General features: G+C 38.5%; 1 protein-coding gene across 2 annotated transcripts; it reads left to right on the top strand.

The window, feature by feature from the left end:
- Positions 1 to 423: 423 nt before the first annotated feature.
- On the top strand, positions 424 to 10,507 carry LOC310961445 (mucin-5B). Of its 2 annotated transcripts, none has more exons than XM_083933505.1 (16): positions 424 to 481; positions 661 to 692; positions 947 to 980; positions 1,095 to 1,136; positions 2,523 to 2,706; positions 3,053 to 3,165; positions 3,345 to 3,516; positions 4,217 to 4,329; positions 4,509 to 4,680; positions 5,382 to 5,494; positions 5,674 to 5,845; positions 6,544 to 6,656; positions 6,835 to 7,006; positions 7,707 to 7,819; positions 7,971 to 8,142; positions 8,689 to 10,507. In XM_083933505.1, exons 2-16 carry the CDS (start codon positions 681 to 683, stop codon positions 8,786 to 8,788), a joined length of 1,797 nt encoding a protein of 598 aa, XP_083789631.1. In that variant the 5' UTR covers positions 424 to 481; positions 661 to 680; the 3' UTR covers positions 8,789 to 10,507. The 2 variants fall into 2 exon arrangements, with proteins under 2 accessions (XP_083789631.1, XP_083789632.1); XM_083933506.1 differs by having other exon boundaries at positions 440 to 481; positions 1,098 to 1,136.
- Positions 10,508 to 20,419: the final 9,912 nt, after the last annotated feature.

The following is a 20,419-nucleotide window of genomic DNA, read 5'->3' as shown; positions in this document are numbered from 1 at the left end:
TATCATGTTTATAAACTTGCAACAGTAAACCTTTAACAATGCCTCAGGCTGAATGTGCAATGTTTCTTTTTCACAGGCAGTTAAAACTCTTGATGTGACCACACTGATAAAGGCTCCTGTAATGTATCACTTCTAATCCGCCTGCGGCTTCTTTCTGATGCATTTGATTTGAAGTAGAGTTATGTCCTTGCTGATTATGCTTCAAGGCAACCTTGCATACCTATGACAATTTTTCTGGAACATCATGTCACTCAATATTAAAAACTTAGTCACACATACTGAATGTCAAAACAGCAACATAGATGATAGAGAGAACAGGGATGTGCGACTTTGGGCGTGATCTGATTCCAGCAAGTGACTGTTCACCTGTGCCAGAATTTAAAACTCTTACATAATAAAGTATGCTTATAAGTGGAGGGACAAGACAGAGGATCATTAAGCCACACAGAGGTTAATGCAACCACACTGAGCGGTCCTGCGGGTGAGTAACTTAATGTCTCTTCTGAACTTAATTTTTTAGAAATTCATGCAATTTCATAACCTCTCTTATTTAACAATTTATGTTATTATACTGTGGTCTTTTTGTAAATATATATTTTGAATGGAAATATTATAATAAATAAATAATAATTGTATAATTTCCTTTAACTTCCACTACAGTTATATGATCATCCGCAATCATGATTAAATTGGTAATGTATGATTTTATATATTTTATTTCTATTTATTTCCCTATATAGATTTACAAGTTCTATATAGACCTTTTTAATAGTATTGCTAGGCAACAGCCTTGGTCCTTGTTAAATTTCTGTCAGCTGATATAATTAACATTGACTGTAAAAGGAATCAAACATGGACACATTTAGAATGTTTATGTTTACAGGTCTATAAGCATTATGACACTTTCTTGTATTGTAACCTTTTTATTTTCTATTGTCTCTATTAGTTAAGTCTTGCCATTGTTGCCGGGTTGTTCTTTGGTAGGTCCATCTCAGTATCTGCATGAAATTATGTACAATTTTAAATAAATGATTAGAAATATACAGTCACAGGGTGAAACATTTTTTCATTCATTATTTCATTACCTTTACCAGAAGGCACCCAGTCCATCTCAAGGCGACGACCTGATTATAACAGTAAGACCCTTCACTCAATATGATATTAATCACATACCAATGTGCAGTACCTTCTTGAGTTTGGGGGGAAAACAAGACTAGGTCAAAATCTAGTCTGTGCCTAGACAGTGGTCAATGTGCTAAATCATTATGAAATATATTATTTAAAAAAATAATGAGTGGCAGTCGTTGGTTTCAACTTTGTTAGTGCTCTATTGAGTCTTAACGACAGTCGTTGGAGTCACAGGAGGCCATTTGTGAACAGTTGTTCTTTGAGGTTAGATTGTTGAATCTCCTAAAGGGATGAAAGGGCAGCATTGGAAATTGGAGATAAGTGGTGTCTCAGATCTCCTCCTCTGTTTAGCATTGTTTTCTTTACTTTTGCATAGATGGCTTCTTTTACTCCTCTTTTAAACCATCTGCCCTCTCTGTCCAGTGGACAGCGGAGTCCAGGCCTGAGGAGTTAGCTCTCCTGTGTTGGGAAATGCGTTTATGCAGTGATTGTTTTGTTACTCCAATGTAGAGATCTTTGTATTCCTCGTTGCATTGGACAGCATTAACCAGATTGCTTTTGTGGGTGCGTGGTGTTCTGTACTTGGGATGTACTAGTCTCTGTCTGAGTGTGTTACTGGGTGTGAAATACACAGGGATGCAGTGTTTGTTGAAGATCCTCCTGAGTTTTTTTGATACCCCAGCCACATACGGCATGACTATGTTGTTTCTCTTGTTTTCTTTTTCTTTCTCAACCACTTTGGTTTTCTTTCTGGAAGCAGCTGCCGTTTTCACAAAGGTCCAGCTGGGGTAGCCACAAGTTATGAGGGCGCCACTCAGGTGCTTGCATTCTTCCCCTTGGGCCTGTGAGCTGGTGGGTACATTATCAGCTCTGTGTTGAAGGGTTCTGATAACTTCAAGCTTGTGTTCCAGGGGGTGGTTAGAGTCAAACAGGAGATAAACTATCGCTAAACAGAAGAGGAGGTCTGAGACACAACTTATCTCCAATTTACAATGCGGCCCTTTCATCCCTTCCCAGGAGATTCAACAATCTAGATTCAAAGAACAACTGTTCACAAATGGCCTCCTGTGACTCCAACAACTGTCATTAAGACTCAATATAGCACTAACGAAGTCAGCCTGGTCATTGCGTACATGAACTGAGGAAACCTCTTGGATGAGAGGTAAATTGTCTTCCTAGACAAATAACCAAGTCCAGTTGGTTTTGACTGAAATTGCTTTTGGGATGCAGTTGGAAATAATTTTTACTCTCAATTTAATATTAAGTCAGGTTCTGTGACAGCTTAACAGCAGTGTTGAGCTGTTGCAATAATTGCTTCTTGCATCTGTCTTCATATCTTTTTTGTGCAAATGCAGAAATAATTCAAATGTTTTATAACTAATCTCAATTTTAAGATCTTGCTCCAGGATGCTGGACGGACTGGTTTGACAGAGATAACCCCAGTGGAACTGGAGACTGGGAAACCCTCTCAGATCTCCACAAGGAGAACCCAGGAAAGATCTGCTCTAAACCAGTAAATATTCAGGCCCAAACTCTGTCTGGACTCACTGTGGCTGCAGCAGGGGATGTGGTGTATAAGTAAGTATACAGAATGATAATCAATGATTTGAGTTGGTTTGATGCAATGATTAATGTTGGATTCTACTAAATGAGTTGTATTAATGTTGCCACTAATCACTATAGTCTGAGGGGTTCATCCCCTGAGGACCAGGAATGTCTGTGCAAAAGGTCTTGGCAACTTATCCAATGTTAAAGAAGATATTTCAGTCTGGAACAAAGTGGTGGACCGACCAACAGAAAGATTCAAAGTCAATGTCAGCCTTACAGCCATGCCACTGGCATGGTTAAAAAATGAAAACATACCAGTGGCAGCATCCATGTGGTTATTTTTAGTTATCGCTAAACTCCGTTTTATTTGTTTCAGGAGTGACACGACTTCAGGATTCATCTGCAGGAACCAGGACCAGACTAAGAATAAGAAGTGTAATGATTACCGCGTGCGGTTCAGCTGCCCTCCCTCGTTCTGTGATGTAGGAGGTACTGTATTAGTACATTCATGTGCAATGTAAAGCAAATTACACATTGTGGCTTTATATTACACATTTAATTTGGCTTTGTGCGTATTTTCATGTTTGAAATATTACAAAATGTGCAATTATAGAGAAGTTTGAAATGTCTTGTTGCTACATTATTACCTTTGGAATACTTATCTTCAGGATGCTGGACGGACTGGTTTGACAGAGATAACCCCAGTGGAACGGGAGACTGGGAAACCCTCTCAGATCTCCACAAGGAGAACCCAGGAAAGATCTGCTCGAAACCAGTAAATATTCAGGCCCAAACTCTGTCTGGACTCACTGTGGCTGCAGCAGGGGATGTGGTGTATAAGTAAGTATACAGAATGATAATCAATGATTTGAGTTGGTTTGATGCAATGATTAATGTTGGATTCTACTGAATGTGTTGTATTAATGTTGCTACCGTTTGTGTTTGAGGTACTGGTGAGTCCAAACATGTTCCCAATGTTTAAAGTTTTCACATTATACGCTGTTTTAAACTTCAGTCATGTGCTTGATACCAATACATTTTAGAAAAACATAGCATGCTGAGCAAAAAATAATAATCTAAACAATTGTTAAAGGGGTAGGTGGTGGTGGTACAATATAAACAAAATATCATTTGACAGTTTAACATATCTAAAAAAGTGGTTTCATTTCATCAAAAAAGGGATATCAACCAGAAATGCACAGTTCACAACAATCAATCTGATCGTTTTCAAGAGATTACACTCAATACCAAAAATGTTCTCTGCTGGTTGCTCTAGAGAAAACCAAGGGATCACTTTAGTCTGAGGGGTTCATCCCCTGAGGACCAGGAATGTCTGTGCAAAAGGTCTTGGCAACCAATCCAATGTTAAAGAAGATATTTCAGTCTGGAACAAAGTGGTGGACCGACCAACAGAAAGATTCAAAGTCAATGTCATCCTTACAGCCATGCCACTGGCATGGTTAAAAAATGAAAACATACCAGTGGAAGCATTCATGTGGTTATTTTTAGTAATCGCTAAACTCAGTTTTCTTTGTTTCAGGAGTGACACGACTTCAGGATTCATCTGCAGGAACCAGGACCAGACTAAGAATAAGAAGTGCAATGATTACCGCGTGCGTTTCAGCTGCCCTCCCTCGTTCTGTGATGTAGGAGGTACTGTATTAGTACATTCATGGGCAATGTAAAGCAAATTACACATTGTGGCTTTATATTACACATTTAATTCGTCTTTGTGCGTATTTTCATGTTTGAAATATTACAAAATGTGCAATTATAGAGAAGTTTGAAATGTCTTGTTGCTACATTATTACCTTTGGAATACTTATCTTCAGGATGCTGGACGGACTGGTTTGACAGAGACAACCCCAGTGGAACTGGAGACTGGGAAACCCTCTCAGATCTCCACAAGGAGAACCCAGGAAAGATCTGCTCGAAACCAGTAAATATTCAGGCCCAAACTCTGTCTGGACTCACTGTGGCTGCAGCAGGGGATGTGGTGTATAAGTAAGTATACAGAATGATAATCAATGATTTGAGTTGGTTTGATGCAATGATTAATGTTGGATTCTACTGAATGTATTGTATTAATGTAGCTACAGTTTGTGTTTGAGGTACTGGTGAGACCAAACATGTTCCCAATGTTTAAAGTTTTCACATTATATGCTGTTTTAAACGTCAGTCATGTGCTTAATACCAATACATTTTAGAAAAACATAGCATGGTGACCATAAAATAATAATCTAAACAATTGTTAAAGGGGTAGGTGGTGGTGGTACAATATAAACAAAATATCATTTGACAGTTTAACATATCTAAAAAAGTGGTTTCATTTCATCAAAAAAGGGGACATGAACGGGAAATGCACAGTTCACAACAATCAATCTGATCGTTTTCAAGAGATTACACTCAATACCAAAAATGTTCTCTGCTGGTTGCTCTAGAGAAAACCAAGGGATCACTTTAGTCTGAGGGGTTCATCCCCTGAGGACCAGGAATGTCTGTGCAAAAGGTCTTGGCAACTTATCCAATGTTAAAGGATATATTTCAGTCTGGAACAAAGTGGTGGACTGACCAACAGAAAGATTCAAAGTCAATGTCATCCTTACAGCCAGGCCACTGGCATGGTTAAAAAATGAAAACATACCAGTGGCAGCATCCATGTGGTTATTTTTAGTTATCGCTAAACTCCGTTTTATTTGTTTCAGGAGTGACACGACTTCAGGATTCATCTGCAGGAACCAGGACCAGACTAAGAATAAGAAGTGTAATGATTACCGCGTGCGTTTCAGCTGCCCTCCCTCGTTCTGTGATGTAGGAGGTACTGTATTAGTACATCCATGTGCAGTGTAACGCAAATTACACATTTTGGCTTCATATTACACATTTAATTTGGCTTTGTGTGTATTTTCATGTTTGAAATATCACAAAATGGGCAATTACAGAGAAGTTTGAAATGTCTTGTTGCTACATTATTACCTTTGGAATACTTATCTTCAGAATGCTGGACGGACTGGTTTGACAGAGATAACCCCAGTGGAACTGGAGACTGGGAAACCCTCTCAGATCTCCACAAGGAGAACCCAGGAAAGATCTGCTCGAAACCAGTAAATATTCAGGCCCAAACTCTGTCTGGACTCACTGTGGCTGCAGCAGGGGATGTGGTGTATAAGTAAGTATACAAAATGATAATCAATGATTTGAGTTGGTTTGATGCAATGATTAATGTTGGATCGACTGAATGTGTTGTATTAATGTTGCTACCGTTTGTGTTTGAGGTACTGGTGAGACCAAACATGTTCCCAATGTTTAAAGTTTTCACATTATATGCTGTCTTAAACTTCAGTCATGTGCTTAATACCAATACGTTTTAGAAAAACATAGCATGCTGAGCAAAAAATAATAATCTAAACAATTGTCAAAGGGGAAGGTGGTGGTGGTACAATATAAACAAAATATCATTTGACATTTAACATATCTAAAAAAGTGGTTTCATTTAATCAAAAAAGGGATATCAACCAGAAATGCACAGTTCACAACAATCAATCTGATCGTTTTCAAGAGATTACACTCAATACCAAAAATGTTCTCTGCTGGTTGCTCTAGAGAAAACCAAGGGATCACTATAGTCTGAGGGGTTCATCCCCTGAGGACCAGGAATGTCTGTGCAAAAGGTCTTGGCAACTTATCCAATGTTAAAGAAGATATTTCAGTCTGGAACAAAGTGGTGGACCAACCAACAGAAAGATTCAAAGTCAATGTCATCCTTACAGCAAGGCCACTGGCATGGTTAAAAAATGAAAACATACCAGTGGCAGCATCCATGTGGTTATTTTTAGTTATCGCTAAACTCCGTTTTATTTGTTTCAGGAGTGACACGACTTCAGGATTCATCTGCAGGAACCAGGACCAGACTAAGAATAAGAAGTGTAATGATTACCGCGTGCGGTTCAGCTGCCCTCCCTCGTTCTGTGATGTAGGAGGTACTGTATTAGTACATCCATGTGCAGTGTACCGCAAATTTCACATTTTGGCTTCATATTACACATTTAATTTGGCTTTGTGTGTATTTCATGTTTGAAATATCACAAAATGTGCAATTACAGAGAAGTTTGAAATGTTTTGATGCTACATTATTACCTTTGGAATACTTATCTTCAGAATGCTGGACGGACTGGTTTGACAGAGATAACCCCAGTGGAACGGGAGACTGGGAAACCCTCTCAGATCTCCACAAGGAGAACCCAGGAAAGATCTGCTCGAAACCAGTAAATATTCAGGCCCAAACTCTGTCTGGACTCACTGTGGCTGCAGCAGGGGATGTGGTGTATAAGTAAGTATACAGAATGATAATCAATGATTTGAGTTGGTTTGATGCAATGATTAATGTTGGATTCTACTGAATGTGTTGTATTAATGTTGTTACCGTTTGTGTTTGAGGTACTGGTGAGACCAAACATGTTCCCAATGTTTAAAGTTTTCACATTATATGCTGTTTTAAACTTCAGTCATGTGCTTTATACCAATAAGTTTTAGAAAAACATAGCATGGTGACCAAAACAAAATAATCTAAACAACTGTTAAAGGGGTAGGTGGTGGTGGTACAATATAAACAAAATATCATTTGACAGTTTAACATATCTAAAAAGTGGTTTCATATCATCTAAAAAGGGGACATGAACGGGAAATGCACAGTTCACAACAATCAATCTGATCGTTTTCAAGAGATTACACTCAATACCAAAAATGTTCTCTGCTGGTTGCTCTAGAGAAAACCAAGGGATCACTTTAGTCTGAGGGGTTCATCCCCTGAGGACCAGGAATGTCTGTGCAAAAGGTCTTGGCAACTTATCCAATGTTAAAGAAGATATTTCAGTCTGGAACAAAGTGGTGGACTGACCAACAGAAAGATTCAAAGTCAATGTCATCCTTACAGCCATGCCACTGGCATGGTTAAAAAATGAAAACATACCAGTGGAAGCATTCATGTGGTTATTTTTAGTTATCGCTAAACTCCGTTTTATTTGTTTCAGGAGTGACACGACTTCAGGATTCATCTGCAGGAACCAGGACCAGACTAAGAATAAGAAGTGTAATGATTACCGCGTGCGTTTCAGCTGCCCTCCCTCGTTCTGTGATGTAGGAGGTACTGTATTAGTACATCCATGTGCAGTGTAACGCAAATTACACATTTTGGCTTCATATTACACATTTAATTTGTCTTTGTGTCTATTTTCATGTTTGTTTGTTTCAATGTCTTGTTGCTACATTATTACCTTTGGAATACTTATCTTCAGAATGCTGGACGGACTGGTTTGACAGAGACAACCCCAGTGGAACTGGGGACTGGGAAACCCTCTCAGATCTCCACAAGGAGAACCCAGGAAAGATCTGCTCTAAACCAGTAAATATTCAGGCCCAAACTCTGTCTGGACTCACTGTGGCTGCAGCAGGGGATGTGGTGTATAAGTAAGTATACAGAATGATTATGAATGATCTGAATTGGTATGATGCAATGGTGTAGTATTCTACTGAATGTCTTCTGTACTGTATGTATTTGAGTACCTGGTGTGTACAAACATGTTTGCAATGTTTCCTCTTCTCACATTATATGCTGCTTTAATTGTCAGTCATCTAGTTAATACCAATGAGTCTTAGAGAAACATAGCATACTAAGCAAAAAAATATTATTCTCAACAATTGTTAAAGCCATAAGTGGTGGTACAATATGTTAGCAAATTAATTAATCTAACAATTCATCTAATTGTTTTCAAGATACAGTGTTACACTCAAGGCCACATGTATCAACTTGCTGGTTGCTCAAGAGAAAACCAGACTATCATTTTAGTCAGTCGGATTCATGCCTTGGGGACCAGGAATGTCTCTATAAAAGTGAATGGAAATCTCTTTTTCAGGAGTGAATCAGGAGTAATAATAGCTAAACAATGTTATATGGAATTAGCAATGCACTCCATTAAAAATAAGTTACACTAACTGTTTGGAATTCTTTTTCAGCTACAGTCCATCTAAGGGATTTGTTTGCCGCAAAATGGACCAGACATCTGGCACGTGCCATGACTACAAAGTTCGCTTTGGGTGCCCATGCAGTAAATAAGCCCTGACTCCACAGATAACACCGAGAAGGCTATAAAGAGAAAACATTCACATTTTTATCATTTTAATAATTTTCTAATTTTCTCTCCTGTCTGATTTTATCATTTTACTGTATTAGATTAATGAAGTACAATAGCTAACAATGGGAATAACAGTGGCTCTGTTCTGTTCAAGTGTTCCAGTGAGCAATGATAGAGAGACAGTTAGCCAGCATCTTTGATACCTTGATCCTGAAGCCTATGCAGCTAAATGGAATTCAGCCATTGTTCACTTTAAAGTTTATGCTGTGCTGTTGCTAAAAAGGCATGCCAAAATAGCTTCTTTGGAACAAGGCTTATTGTGTGCTTTATCTATGTCTGTCTCTGTCTTTTCTTTTTTGTGATTATGAAATTATGATCTTGTATTGAGGGAAATTAGTCAACAGTCATTGGTCCTGAAGGCCAGAGAGAGAAACTTTACCAATGTTACAAGATTTTAAACCCTCAAAATCTGGGTGTGATTTTGGACTCTGAGCTCTCTTTTATTCCACACATCAAAAACATAACAAATATGGGTTTTTACCATCTTAAGAATATAGCCAGAGTCCGCCCGCTCTCTCTCAGGCCAGCATGGAGGTGGTGATGCATGCTTTTATCTCTTGTCATTTAGATTATTGTAATGTCCTGCTCTCTGGTCTGGTCTGTACAACTTACAATTACCACAGAACTCAGCCGCACGTGTGCTGACAAGGACCAAGGGGGCGGGAGCACATTACACTAGTTTTAAAATCGCTGCATTGTCTCCTTATGCGCGTCAGCATCGATATTAAGGTTCTTTTACTAGTTTTTAAACATCTTAATGATCACTGGCCTTCTTATTAATCTGCAATAATTTTAACCATACCACAAGTAAGAACCAATACACACGGGGAGGCAGCATTTAGTTATTCTGGCCCCCTATTGTGGAACAGCTTGCTAGAGAACCTCAGGGCCGTGGAGAATGTTGATGTTTTTAAATAGAGACCCATCTTTTTAATCAGGCTTTTAACTGACCTGTTTCTAATTCCTTTTATGATTTTTTATGCTTCTTATATTTTCTTTTTTTTTTTTTAGCTTCTATATCTTTTATCTTATTTTACTGATTTGACTGTTTTTATTCCCTCAGTTTTTAGTTTCAACCGGTATACCTTTTTATCCTATTTGATTGTTTTAGCCCCTTGGTTTTCCAGTGTTTCCTCTTGGGGTCTGATGGGGGTGCTGTCCCGTGGACGGCCCTGGCCTGGTTAGCTTGAGAGCGCTACACCTTGGTGTGGAGCCCCCTGTCTGCCTGGGATGGGGGGTCCCTGTGGCAGTGCCCCCTGCAGCCATGGACCATGATTCCTCTTGGTGTGCGGCCCCCAAAGGTAGATTCTACCTCACCTCAGATCTCGGTGCCAAGCCATGTATCCTCAGCAACAGCTAGTGTGTGTGTCTGGGTGTGTGTATGGCAATTCACAGTATGTGCATGTGAGTATGTGCATGGGTGTGTTTGTCTTTGCGTATCTCTGTGTGTATATTTGTGTGTTTGGGTTTTCATGGTGTTTCTTTGTTCATGTTTTGTTTCATTTTTTGTTTTGCTTTTATTTCCTGTAAGGCAATTTGTGCTACTGTAAAAGTATGAAAAGTGCCATATAAATAAAGAATGATTTGATTTGATTTGATTTGAACAGTAAACAGCAATAAAGCTGCTAATCAACAGCAAATGCCCTTTGTCATTGTGTTTTACTCATAACAATTCATAACAACAGCTTAGTAGGATTGGACTAATAAGTTCAAATGCTTACATGAAGTTATGATTTTGTTTCCAACACATGTTGGGAAGTAATATTATTCATTAAATGTGATAGATTTATTAAAATGGTTCAAAACACTGGTTGGAAATAGCTCTGAACATGGACAGGTCCCTGTTTGAACCCAGGAAGATCTTTACAAAACCACTTTAATATAACCTCTCAGACAGAATGAATTTTGATATACCCAGGCATTAAGAAGATTATCAAAAGATTATATAACCACAACGCTTAAAAACCTTCTAAAACAACTCTCGTGCTGGTACAGGTGCTATGCACTTAGTCCTATCACCCACTTGCACCTGAATCATCCTTTTATAATTGCAGAGATAGCATGACAGCTGCCTTTAACTGCAAGAGGCAGCCAATTTTCTGTCTGGATTATGGCATTCGTTGCAGCAGCTGTGCAGTTTCAGCTATCACCCATTATTCTGTAAAGGCCAAGAAGGTAACTGCTCAGTTGTGAATGTTCATTATCATCAAAACTCTTTTTTGAGCCGCTGTTTTTAGATACATTATACATACATACATACATACATACATACATACATACATACATACATACATACATACATACATACATACATATAGTACTATCTATGAGAAAGTGAGGCCGCTCCACAACATGTTTTTGCCAATTTGGGAACATGATCTGGCCGAACTCCCAGCACATAATCTGTGTCCTATTAAGCTTCAGCTTTAACAGAAGAATAAGATAAATAAGATGATTTTGAAACATGATATGTCTTTGAATCTTCTGTGTACCTGCATACATACAGTACATACATCCCCTTATATTTGCTCTTCCGTCTTGTGTCTGTGTGACACCAGTATGCAAAAAAGGTTTAAAGTGGCCAATTTATCTTGTTCAGTTGTTTTTTTTTAAATTGGGCACTGTGTTCTCAGAGTGATGTCTGCAACACATTGTTCAAATGAGCATGACCGTGTCGCCTTTGTTAGATCCCGGTTAACCCCGTATGGGAGGTACTGGTCCAGCTCTCTGTCTCAATGGTTAGGTTCCAAGGGATAGTAGTATGACTCCACTAAGTTTAAACTAGGGACTTCTTAAGCTGGTGATGAGGAGACATGCCTTTACTTGGCCAGAATAACCTTTAAGAATCTTTGAGATATTAGACACACAATTCCCTAACTTTTTACCACCATCATAGACATATAATCTGAAGCGCATGCACTCTTATATTATTATAATATTCAATCATTATTAAATCACTCAAAAACCTAAACTTGTTAAGATCTAAAATCAAATCATAAGAGATGAGGCAGTAATAGTCATCTTATCTGAATTTGGGAGAAGAGAGTGTGTGTGTCACCCACTTTAGCATACACACTAGAGTGACACACACACACATTTCCTCATGGTAAGTGTGTGTTCCTGTTTATGCAATAGCCGTTTCATTATTTCAGAGGGTCCAACTGTCTGTCTTTACCTTTAATGGCACATGTTATTTAATGCGATGATTCACATTCTTCTGAATGTTTTGCATTAATGTTGCTAATTTATATGTTTGAGTACCAGGTGAGACCAAACATATTCTCACTACTTCTTCCCATCTTTTACATTCTAGTCTTTTCTTTGGATCAGCCATGTACTTGGTAGCAATGAGCAGTAGAGAAAAACATAGCATACTGAGCAAACACATATTTATCTGAACAACTGTTAAACGCTTAGGTGGTGGTGGTACAACATAAAGATCTCTTCTATTTATTTACAAGATGTTATAATAGATATTTGGTTTCCAATTATTTGACAGTCACAATATTATATTAAGAATATTGAATATGTTTTTTTCAAAGTATTTTAATAAGTGCCACTTTCTGTTTCTTTTTTCAGAAATGATCCTTTTTCAGGATTCCTCTCCAGAAACCAGGACCAAGCCAAGAATAAGAAGTGAATTGATTATTAAGTCCGTTTCAGCTGCCCTCCCTCCTTCTGTGGTGGAGGAGGTACTTTACGATCACATTCATGTGCAGTGTTAATCTGCTAATGCCAGATGGATTTTCCTTTTTCTTTCATTGTTCATGTTCATAAGCATTCATTTAGAATGATGCTTTGGCTCTGCAGTTTTCCACCACTCACCCGGTCTCTCTTTCATTGGTCCTTACAGTGTGTCGGACCAATTGGTACGACTGGGACGATCCCAATGGAACAGACGACTGGGAGAAATTGAGTAACCTGAGGACAGAAAACTCAGGAGAAATCTGTGACCACCCTCAGTACATTGAGGTTGTTACCACTGACACATTGACTCCAGCCATCTCCACAGTGGAGACCTTCTTTATGTAAGTTACCTCATAGAGGAAATAGTTAGAAAGTTTACGTGTACTCATTTTAAGACAAAGCACCAAACAATAAATCAATACTTCTCAACATTAAAACCTCTTTCGCAAAGTTTTCAAATCATCAAGATATACTCCCTGGAGCTACTGTTTAACCAGTGAATAAAAAGTTTCTAGATGCACATTTAAATTAGATTAGATGAAATTTTAATGAGCCCCATGAGGAAACTGGATAGGCACATATTGTAATGTCTGAAAGTTTTAGCTGAGCTTTACTGTTTTTCCTGCGCTAACAACTTTGTTTGAGAAAAAAAAGTGTTTGTGGTCTGAAGACTAAGAAACATCAATAACTTAACTGAATGGTATTCATTATATATGATTATTTTCTCTTCATTGGATATCTTAGATATTTACTATTTAAAGGAAGTTACACCTGGCATCAATAACAATTACATTAGATTGGTGTTAGATAGGTGTAAGAAATTTCATTTTAATTTGACCTAGCAAGATGACCTTTATAAACTAGATCATGTTTTTATCATAGTTAAACAATAATTTGGGGTTTTAGCTATGCAACCTCTAAAAATAAATTTTTATTTGCTTTCAATTTGGTCATTAAATATCATTGGCGTACTAACTATTGGGGATCAACGTTCAGCATCAATCCAACTGAAGAATTTGTTTGCTGCAAAACTGACCAGAAATCTGGCATGTACTGTGCACTAAAGTGCACTTAAGATGTCAATGCGGTAATTAAAGCCCTGACTCCACAGAAAACACTGAGAGGGATAAGAATAGATGTTCAACTTCATATTACATATTCTTTTTAAATTATTTTAAAATTTTGCCATTTGAAAAACACAGATAAATAACATTAACCATGGCACTGTTATATTCAATTTAATTCAGTCTCCCAGTGAGCCGTGACAGTTAGCCAGCATGTATGACACCAAGAAACTGAAGCTTATGCAGCTAAATGGAATTCAGCCACCGTTAATTGTATTATTGACGCCTGTGCTTTTACCATGCAAAAAAAATCCAATGGGAAAAAAAAGCCTATCGTGTGCTCTATCAGTCCGTCTTTTTTTTCTTGTGATTATGAAATCATGATCTTGTATGAAGTGATGATTTGGTGTGGAGTTGTCAACTGAAGCTGGGAACTGATATACAGATATGAAGAAATGCTTGATATTTAAACAGCAGTGTGGAAATGTGGAAAAGCATATGATAGGCACAGCTATACCACGCACAGTTGTTTTGCTTTTTCTCTTTCTTTCTTAACCTATAACTCCCTCTCTTTTATATGAGTAATAGTTTTTCTTTTTAGAACAGGTTTAGTGTCCTCACAACCTCTCTCCTCTCTGACCTAAATCACACCTCTGTCTCGTTTCCCTCAAAGTCAAATGCTCCTTATGTGAGCCTACAACCTCAAAATTCCCTTGAATATAGGTACACACAGACACATACACACACAGTGAAAGGAGGATAAGATACAAGGTGATTGCTGTTACATCAACATCCTCAGGAGATAAGCCCTTGGGATAGGTGCTGACAAGAAAACTCTGCAGTGCATCATGCAGAATGTTAAATGAGGGGAGAAAACTGTCAGCTGTGGAAAACCTTATGTTCTTTGGGTGTTTTGTTAATGCTTGCATGACTTCATTCCATCAATATTCCCGCCCCTTATTATGGTAGCTGTGGATCAGAGGTGAATCAGGCTAATGACAACGTTGGTGGTTTAATCCCCAGTCCCGCTTGTTGAAGTACACTTCAAGATAAACCCCAGATTGCTCCAGAAGGCTCTGCCATTGGTGGGAGAATGGTTACATTATCTCCTTATGAGCAGGCGGCACCTTGCATGTCAACAGTGCATGTGGCATGTAGTGTAAAAGTGCTTTTAGTGTTCGGTAAACTAGAAAGGTGCAATATCAATGTCAGTCTATTTATCCGTATTTATTTTTTTTAATCCTCTCTTCCACTAAGACCATGTTGCAGTAAACAGAAGAAAGGCAGGAGAGGAGGACATGGAGTAAACTGGATGCAATCTGGAGAACTTCCCCTCTTCACTTTTTATGATAAAACTGAAGTGGAGACGTAAAATGAAATCTGCACTGAACTAAAGTACAACAGAAGTGTTCAAGCTTCAGAGCATTATGGTGTTCCATTCTCTTCCATTAATCTCCCCAATATTCCTTGGCTGTGAAGGCCTATTTATAGACCAGGGGATGATTAAGTAGTGAGGCACTGTGCCACACAGGGAACCAAGCTCATTTTCTTTTTTCCCATCCTCTCTCTTTTCCTTCCTTATTCTTTACCTATTTCTCCTTCTTCCTCCCTCAGCAACTTTATCTTCTTTCTCACCATCTTCTCACCCCTTCTTTCCATCCGCCTCTTTCTTCACGAGAATACACAGTATATTATACACCATCTTCTATCACATGGTGAAGTTTCCAGTGAAATTGTGTCAGACTCAAGGGGGTATGGATAAGTCTTCAATTTAATTTTTGTCCTATTAAGCATTTGACAAAAGGGTTTAGTGAAGTGTAAATTTTTTTGAGGCAACGCAAGGAAGAGTGACAGCCTTAACAAGAGAGGACAAAGCCCCATACTGCATTTTTTCATTGTTAAGTCAAGCTGGATCAAGACTGAAGGGTGTCCATTAGTAAGAAATGCAGAAGGAAAATTAGCACAGAGAGATCCTACAAATGCCTTCTGTTGGAAGGTGTCCTTGAGTGGAAATAGAACACTGCACAAGAAAAAGGGTGAAGCTCATTTTCATGTGTACAGGCGTGATTAATGGGGGAGAGAGAAAGGAGAAGAGAAGAGAAGAGAGGACTGACCTCGCTGAGATCAAGACCGACCTCGTTTCATCACCTCCAGAACAGTGAGGGCATAAATGAGATCAAACCCTTTTTTATGTTTCCACACTGACGCTCTATCCGCTGGTCTCCATGCAGATTTTTTCCCTGGGTTTTACAGAGGCTTAAGTGGCAACATTTCACTGCAGGGTAGATTTTGTTCAGGGCTTACTGTATATGCTGAGGACCTTTGCAACAAGTATGTGTCTATTAAAATGACTCCAAGGATTTGTGCAGGGAAGAGCAACCACTTGAATACGTTCAAATTACCATTTTGTCTGCCAGAAAAGGCAAAAAGGTGTCTGAATATAATTGTGAGGGAGATGTTTAGAATTCCATACTGAGAGTTTATGCAACCATTTATCTCTTATGCAATGAATTTAATTGTTTGCACAAGCAAAAGAGATCTTTCTCTCACTAAGAATAAGAGTTTGGGATTGAAAATGTATTGCGACGAACACATCTTATTCTCCCACAGTTCTTTGCAATCACCTAACAACTGGTGCTTGACAGATTTGTCACACTATTTAGTATTTCTGTTTATCTGTCCAATATATTTTGAACCACTGCAGTCTTGGCAGATCAAGAAAACGCCTGAGCTGTAGAAGGCAGTCCATGTACCTTGAGTTATTTTGAATAAATCCCTAACCAGGCAATTTGATAATTTGCGAATCCAATACGTCAAATACCATTTAATCTAAAAACATAAATTTATCACATTTATGATGGTAAATTTGATCCATGCTGAATTATGTATAAATTAATAGCTCAACCTCCTTCTACACTCTCTGGGTAGTGAAACCGCAACTTTAAATCCCTCTTACCAAAGCAATATGAGCCTGAAAAGCTATTAGAGCATGACTCCTGAGAGATGAACAAGACAAAAGCGTTACGCCTGTACCTTTCCGGAAGGTGAGAACAATACAGGCTATTTACACTCTGACAAGCCATATTAGTCGTGCCAGCTTCTGCCTGCCGGCAACTCCTTCCTGATAGCTGTCTGGGACATTTTGTTTTCAGTCACAGTAGCTGATCCCTTGATTGAAAACATTGAATGCTGAGAGGGTGTTATCCCTGTTTGCAGTTTCTGATCCTGGATGGCTGACGCGACTGCTGGGCCCCCTCATCCCCTGCTGCAACAGTTGATCCCTGGATCTTTGTAGAAACAGAGTGGATTGCATGACTGAGATGGAAGCCTAAAAAGGTCAGGGCTGTATGCCTGCTCTAACCCCTCACTGAGAAGACTTTTTCAGGTGTGTAACTGTTTTCATGCATCAATTCATGTGTCGACACAGGTCTGGTTTTATATTACATTGTTGAAGATTGTGTTGGTGGCCTACACATTGCTGTTTCAGTGTCTCTGCTGTCAGTGTTCTGTAAAATGGTGAGAATTAGATCCAGCCCTAATGAGTCACTAATAGGCACCAGGAGAGCCCATTAACAAAGCCCCAGATGTATGAAAATCAATTGTGCAAGTCCGCTGTTTATTTACACTTCCATGTCTGCCATGGAAAGGCCCTCCTCTTACTTGTTTTTATGGACACTAAAGATGACGATTTCTTTGCAGAAAGAGAAGTTCATTGGAGGCTTTCTAGTATCAGATTATAAAGTCCTACGGATTGTTCTTTTTTATTCTCAAGTCTCTTTCTCTGCAGGCAAAACCTTGGCACCGGCTAGTCCAATGGGAAAATTCACTTTTTGCAAGCATTGCCAAGATTTCTATTTGATGGGCAAAATATGTAGGCAGACAAATGCATCTGTCCACATTCTGTCTATTTCTCTCTTTCAAACTTTCTCTCTGGGGTCTCTCTCCCTCTCTCTCTCTCTCTCTCTCTCTCTCTCTCTCTCTCTCTCTCTCTCTCTCTCTCTCTCTCTCTCTCTCTCTCTCATACACACACAAACACACAAAAACACAAACACACACAACGGCTGTTTCCTCATCGTTCACACTGAGAAATGCCCTGTAAGGACATCCTTATCCTGCAAACCAGACTCTGCTGGATGCTCTGTAATAACAACTCCAGCCATCCAGCTTCTAATCAGCCTAGCTCTCCGCTGTGTGTGTGTGTGTGTGTGTGTGTGTGTGTGTGTGTGTGTCCGTGAATATTTATGTTTTTTTTTCCTTAGATCTGAAACCACAAAGAGCAGAAAGCATTTATTTCTTGACATGAACAATTACATACGCAACACGTACAAAATAAATACAAAGATATATTTATTTATTTAGACTTATTTGTGTTGTTATTATGATTAGGTGTTACTGTTAAAATCTCAGAATTGTATAGTTATGTTATTAATAATGATGTTGACTCATCTGAGAACTATAAATAAAATGGGAAAAAAATGAATTCATAATAAATGAGTGCTACTGGAGAAGTTTGAGAAGTTTCTATGTACATTCGGACTTTTTCACACCAAAAAACTGGGTCAGCTTTGCAATCCAATGTGAAATGTTGTGAATCCAAACTGACTGCTGCTATAACAACTTTTCACAACTCTTTACCCTGTGTGTTTTGTACTCAAAATGTAGGCTTTTGAAGGAGTATGAATTTACAGTAGCATTTAGCACACTAAGGGTCATCATTTGTAAATGTTGGATCTAAAGACTGTTGTCTTCTATTTTGAACTTCTGTGCCCATAGATATGGGATTTTTAGGACTATGCAGCATAATCCTTCATTGGAAGCCTAATTTATTCTTGTCTGAAATTGCAATGCTATCTTTAACTAAAACTAATTAAAAATGATGGATCCAGAGAGTGAAGTAGATTTAATTTAAGATATATAGTATAAGTAAAATCTGAACAGGAGCCAATTTGAAGCCCCCACAAACCCATGGTCTGTGCACCCACACCTGTCTGGCTAATAACAGTGACGATGGCTCAGTTCCATTACTGTAAGTAGGCATGCAGTGATATGAAAATTTAATTTCAAGATTATCTTGGCCAAAATAATTGGGATTCATAATATTATCCCCATAATCATCTCTTAAAACTGCACTAAATTACACTGGAATAACTTTACCTTACATTCTGTTGGGAAACAAATATTTTAATTTCATAACAGATAGGTCCCTCATTCTTAAATGAGGTAATCATAATTATAAGGAATCAAGCCTACACCCACAACAACATGTGTACATGCAACGGACACTTTCACTTTCATTAATTGATTTGAAATATTACTTATGGGTTGTGGCCAAATTAATGCTCGCCAGTCAAGTCACCCGTCAGGATATTCACAATATTCATGATTAACCATGATTGACTTATTGTTTTTATCGTAATAATTGATAAAATCAATTATTGTCCCATCTTTAGCTAAGTGTTCCAGTACACACAATGTGAGAGCCCTGACTGGATCTGCTAATCTAAATGGAATTAATTTGTTATAATGTTATTGATTATTACATTATGTGCTTTTCCTGCTGTGACATGCCAAAATATCTGCTGTGAAAAGGTTCCATATTTGTATGCTATCCTAGGGGGTGGAGGGGTCACAAATGTGAAGGCCTGTATTGATTTTGATTATCTTAATACACTGCAATAGGCTACATAAGCATTGGACTACACCACAATAAAGAATTTACAAAATATTTGAATAAGAAAATGTGTGACTCTTAATTTGACACTTTAAAAAACTACTTGTGGAAACAAGTCTGTCAAATTAAACCAACATGTCAGGACGGGAAGCTTTTGTGTTTGCTTTTGATAGATATGCCAGCTTTATGCTTTTGGTGAACCCAGAACATTTTTCCTTCATTTTTTTCAGATTAGTCGTCTACAATGTTGTGATGCCTTTTCGACTTCACATTTGGAACCAGGAGTTAATTTGTTCTTGGCAGAACTGTTTTCCTACATACTAATACTCGGTGTTCTTTGTATGAATTTGACCTTCAATTGAATAGTTTTGCAGGTTAGTCAGTCTACACATGATGTATGGTAAAGTAATTCTTTGTCCATAATGCTACTATGTAATGGGACTTTTTATCTTATGTAGAACTATAGCAGGGTTTGGTCACTACCGTAACGATAAAGGACTGTGTTACTACCACAGAAGTAAAGTGACAATGATAATTTGGTCACAATCGCGAGAACTGTTCTAGATGTTAGAACCATATTACTAGTATTACACGAGCATTACCATGGTAGACAGAAGTTACAGATGGCTGTCACAACAGTGTGCAGCTACAAAAGTAAGTCTGCCTGACTCCAGTTACTGGAGGGGGGATTTGTGGGCATCCGTCAGCACTAACTGGAAGTGACAGTGTGCAGAGAGGTCCTAATTACTGTCTCACTTGACTAATTGTCGTCTCTGAAGAATGTATTCCCGCTGAGGTCCCTGGGATCTCATAGACAGCACTTCTCAAGACATATAGGCCAGCACTGACTTCTGCATGCTGTTATGTTCAAAGGCATTTGCTGAAGCAAAGCCACGATTGGGAAATGGATGGAACTCAATACTGCCGTGCTTACCGGCTCAAGTTAGACATGCATTGTGCGGTGCATCTGTAGGGACGGACGCTGTTATTATATGTGTGGGTGCAAAAGGAGTAAGTGTGTGTGTTTCTGAAGGGCCCGTCTTTAACTGGCCAAAATGTTAAGACATCCTTAGTTACATTCATCCTGCCATAATGGGCTGATGAAGTGAGACCATTGTTGGCTTTCTGTA

The sequence above is a fragment of the Echiichthys vipera genome (genome assembly GCF_963691815.1).
Source record: "Echiichthys vipera genome assembly, chromosome: 19".
In the NCBI taxonomy this organism is placed as follows: domain Eukaryota; kingdom Metazoa; phylum Chordata; class Actinopteri; order Perciformes; family Trachinidae; genus Echiichthys; species Echiichthys vipera.
The sequence above is the reverse complement of the archived record's forward strand: the minus strand, read 5'-3'. Positions and strand labels throughout refer to the sequence as shown.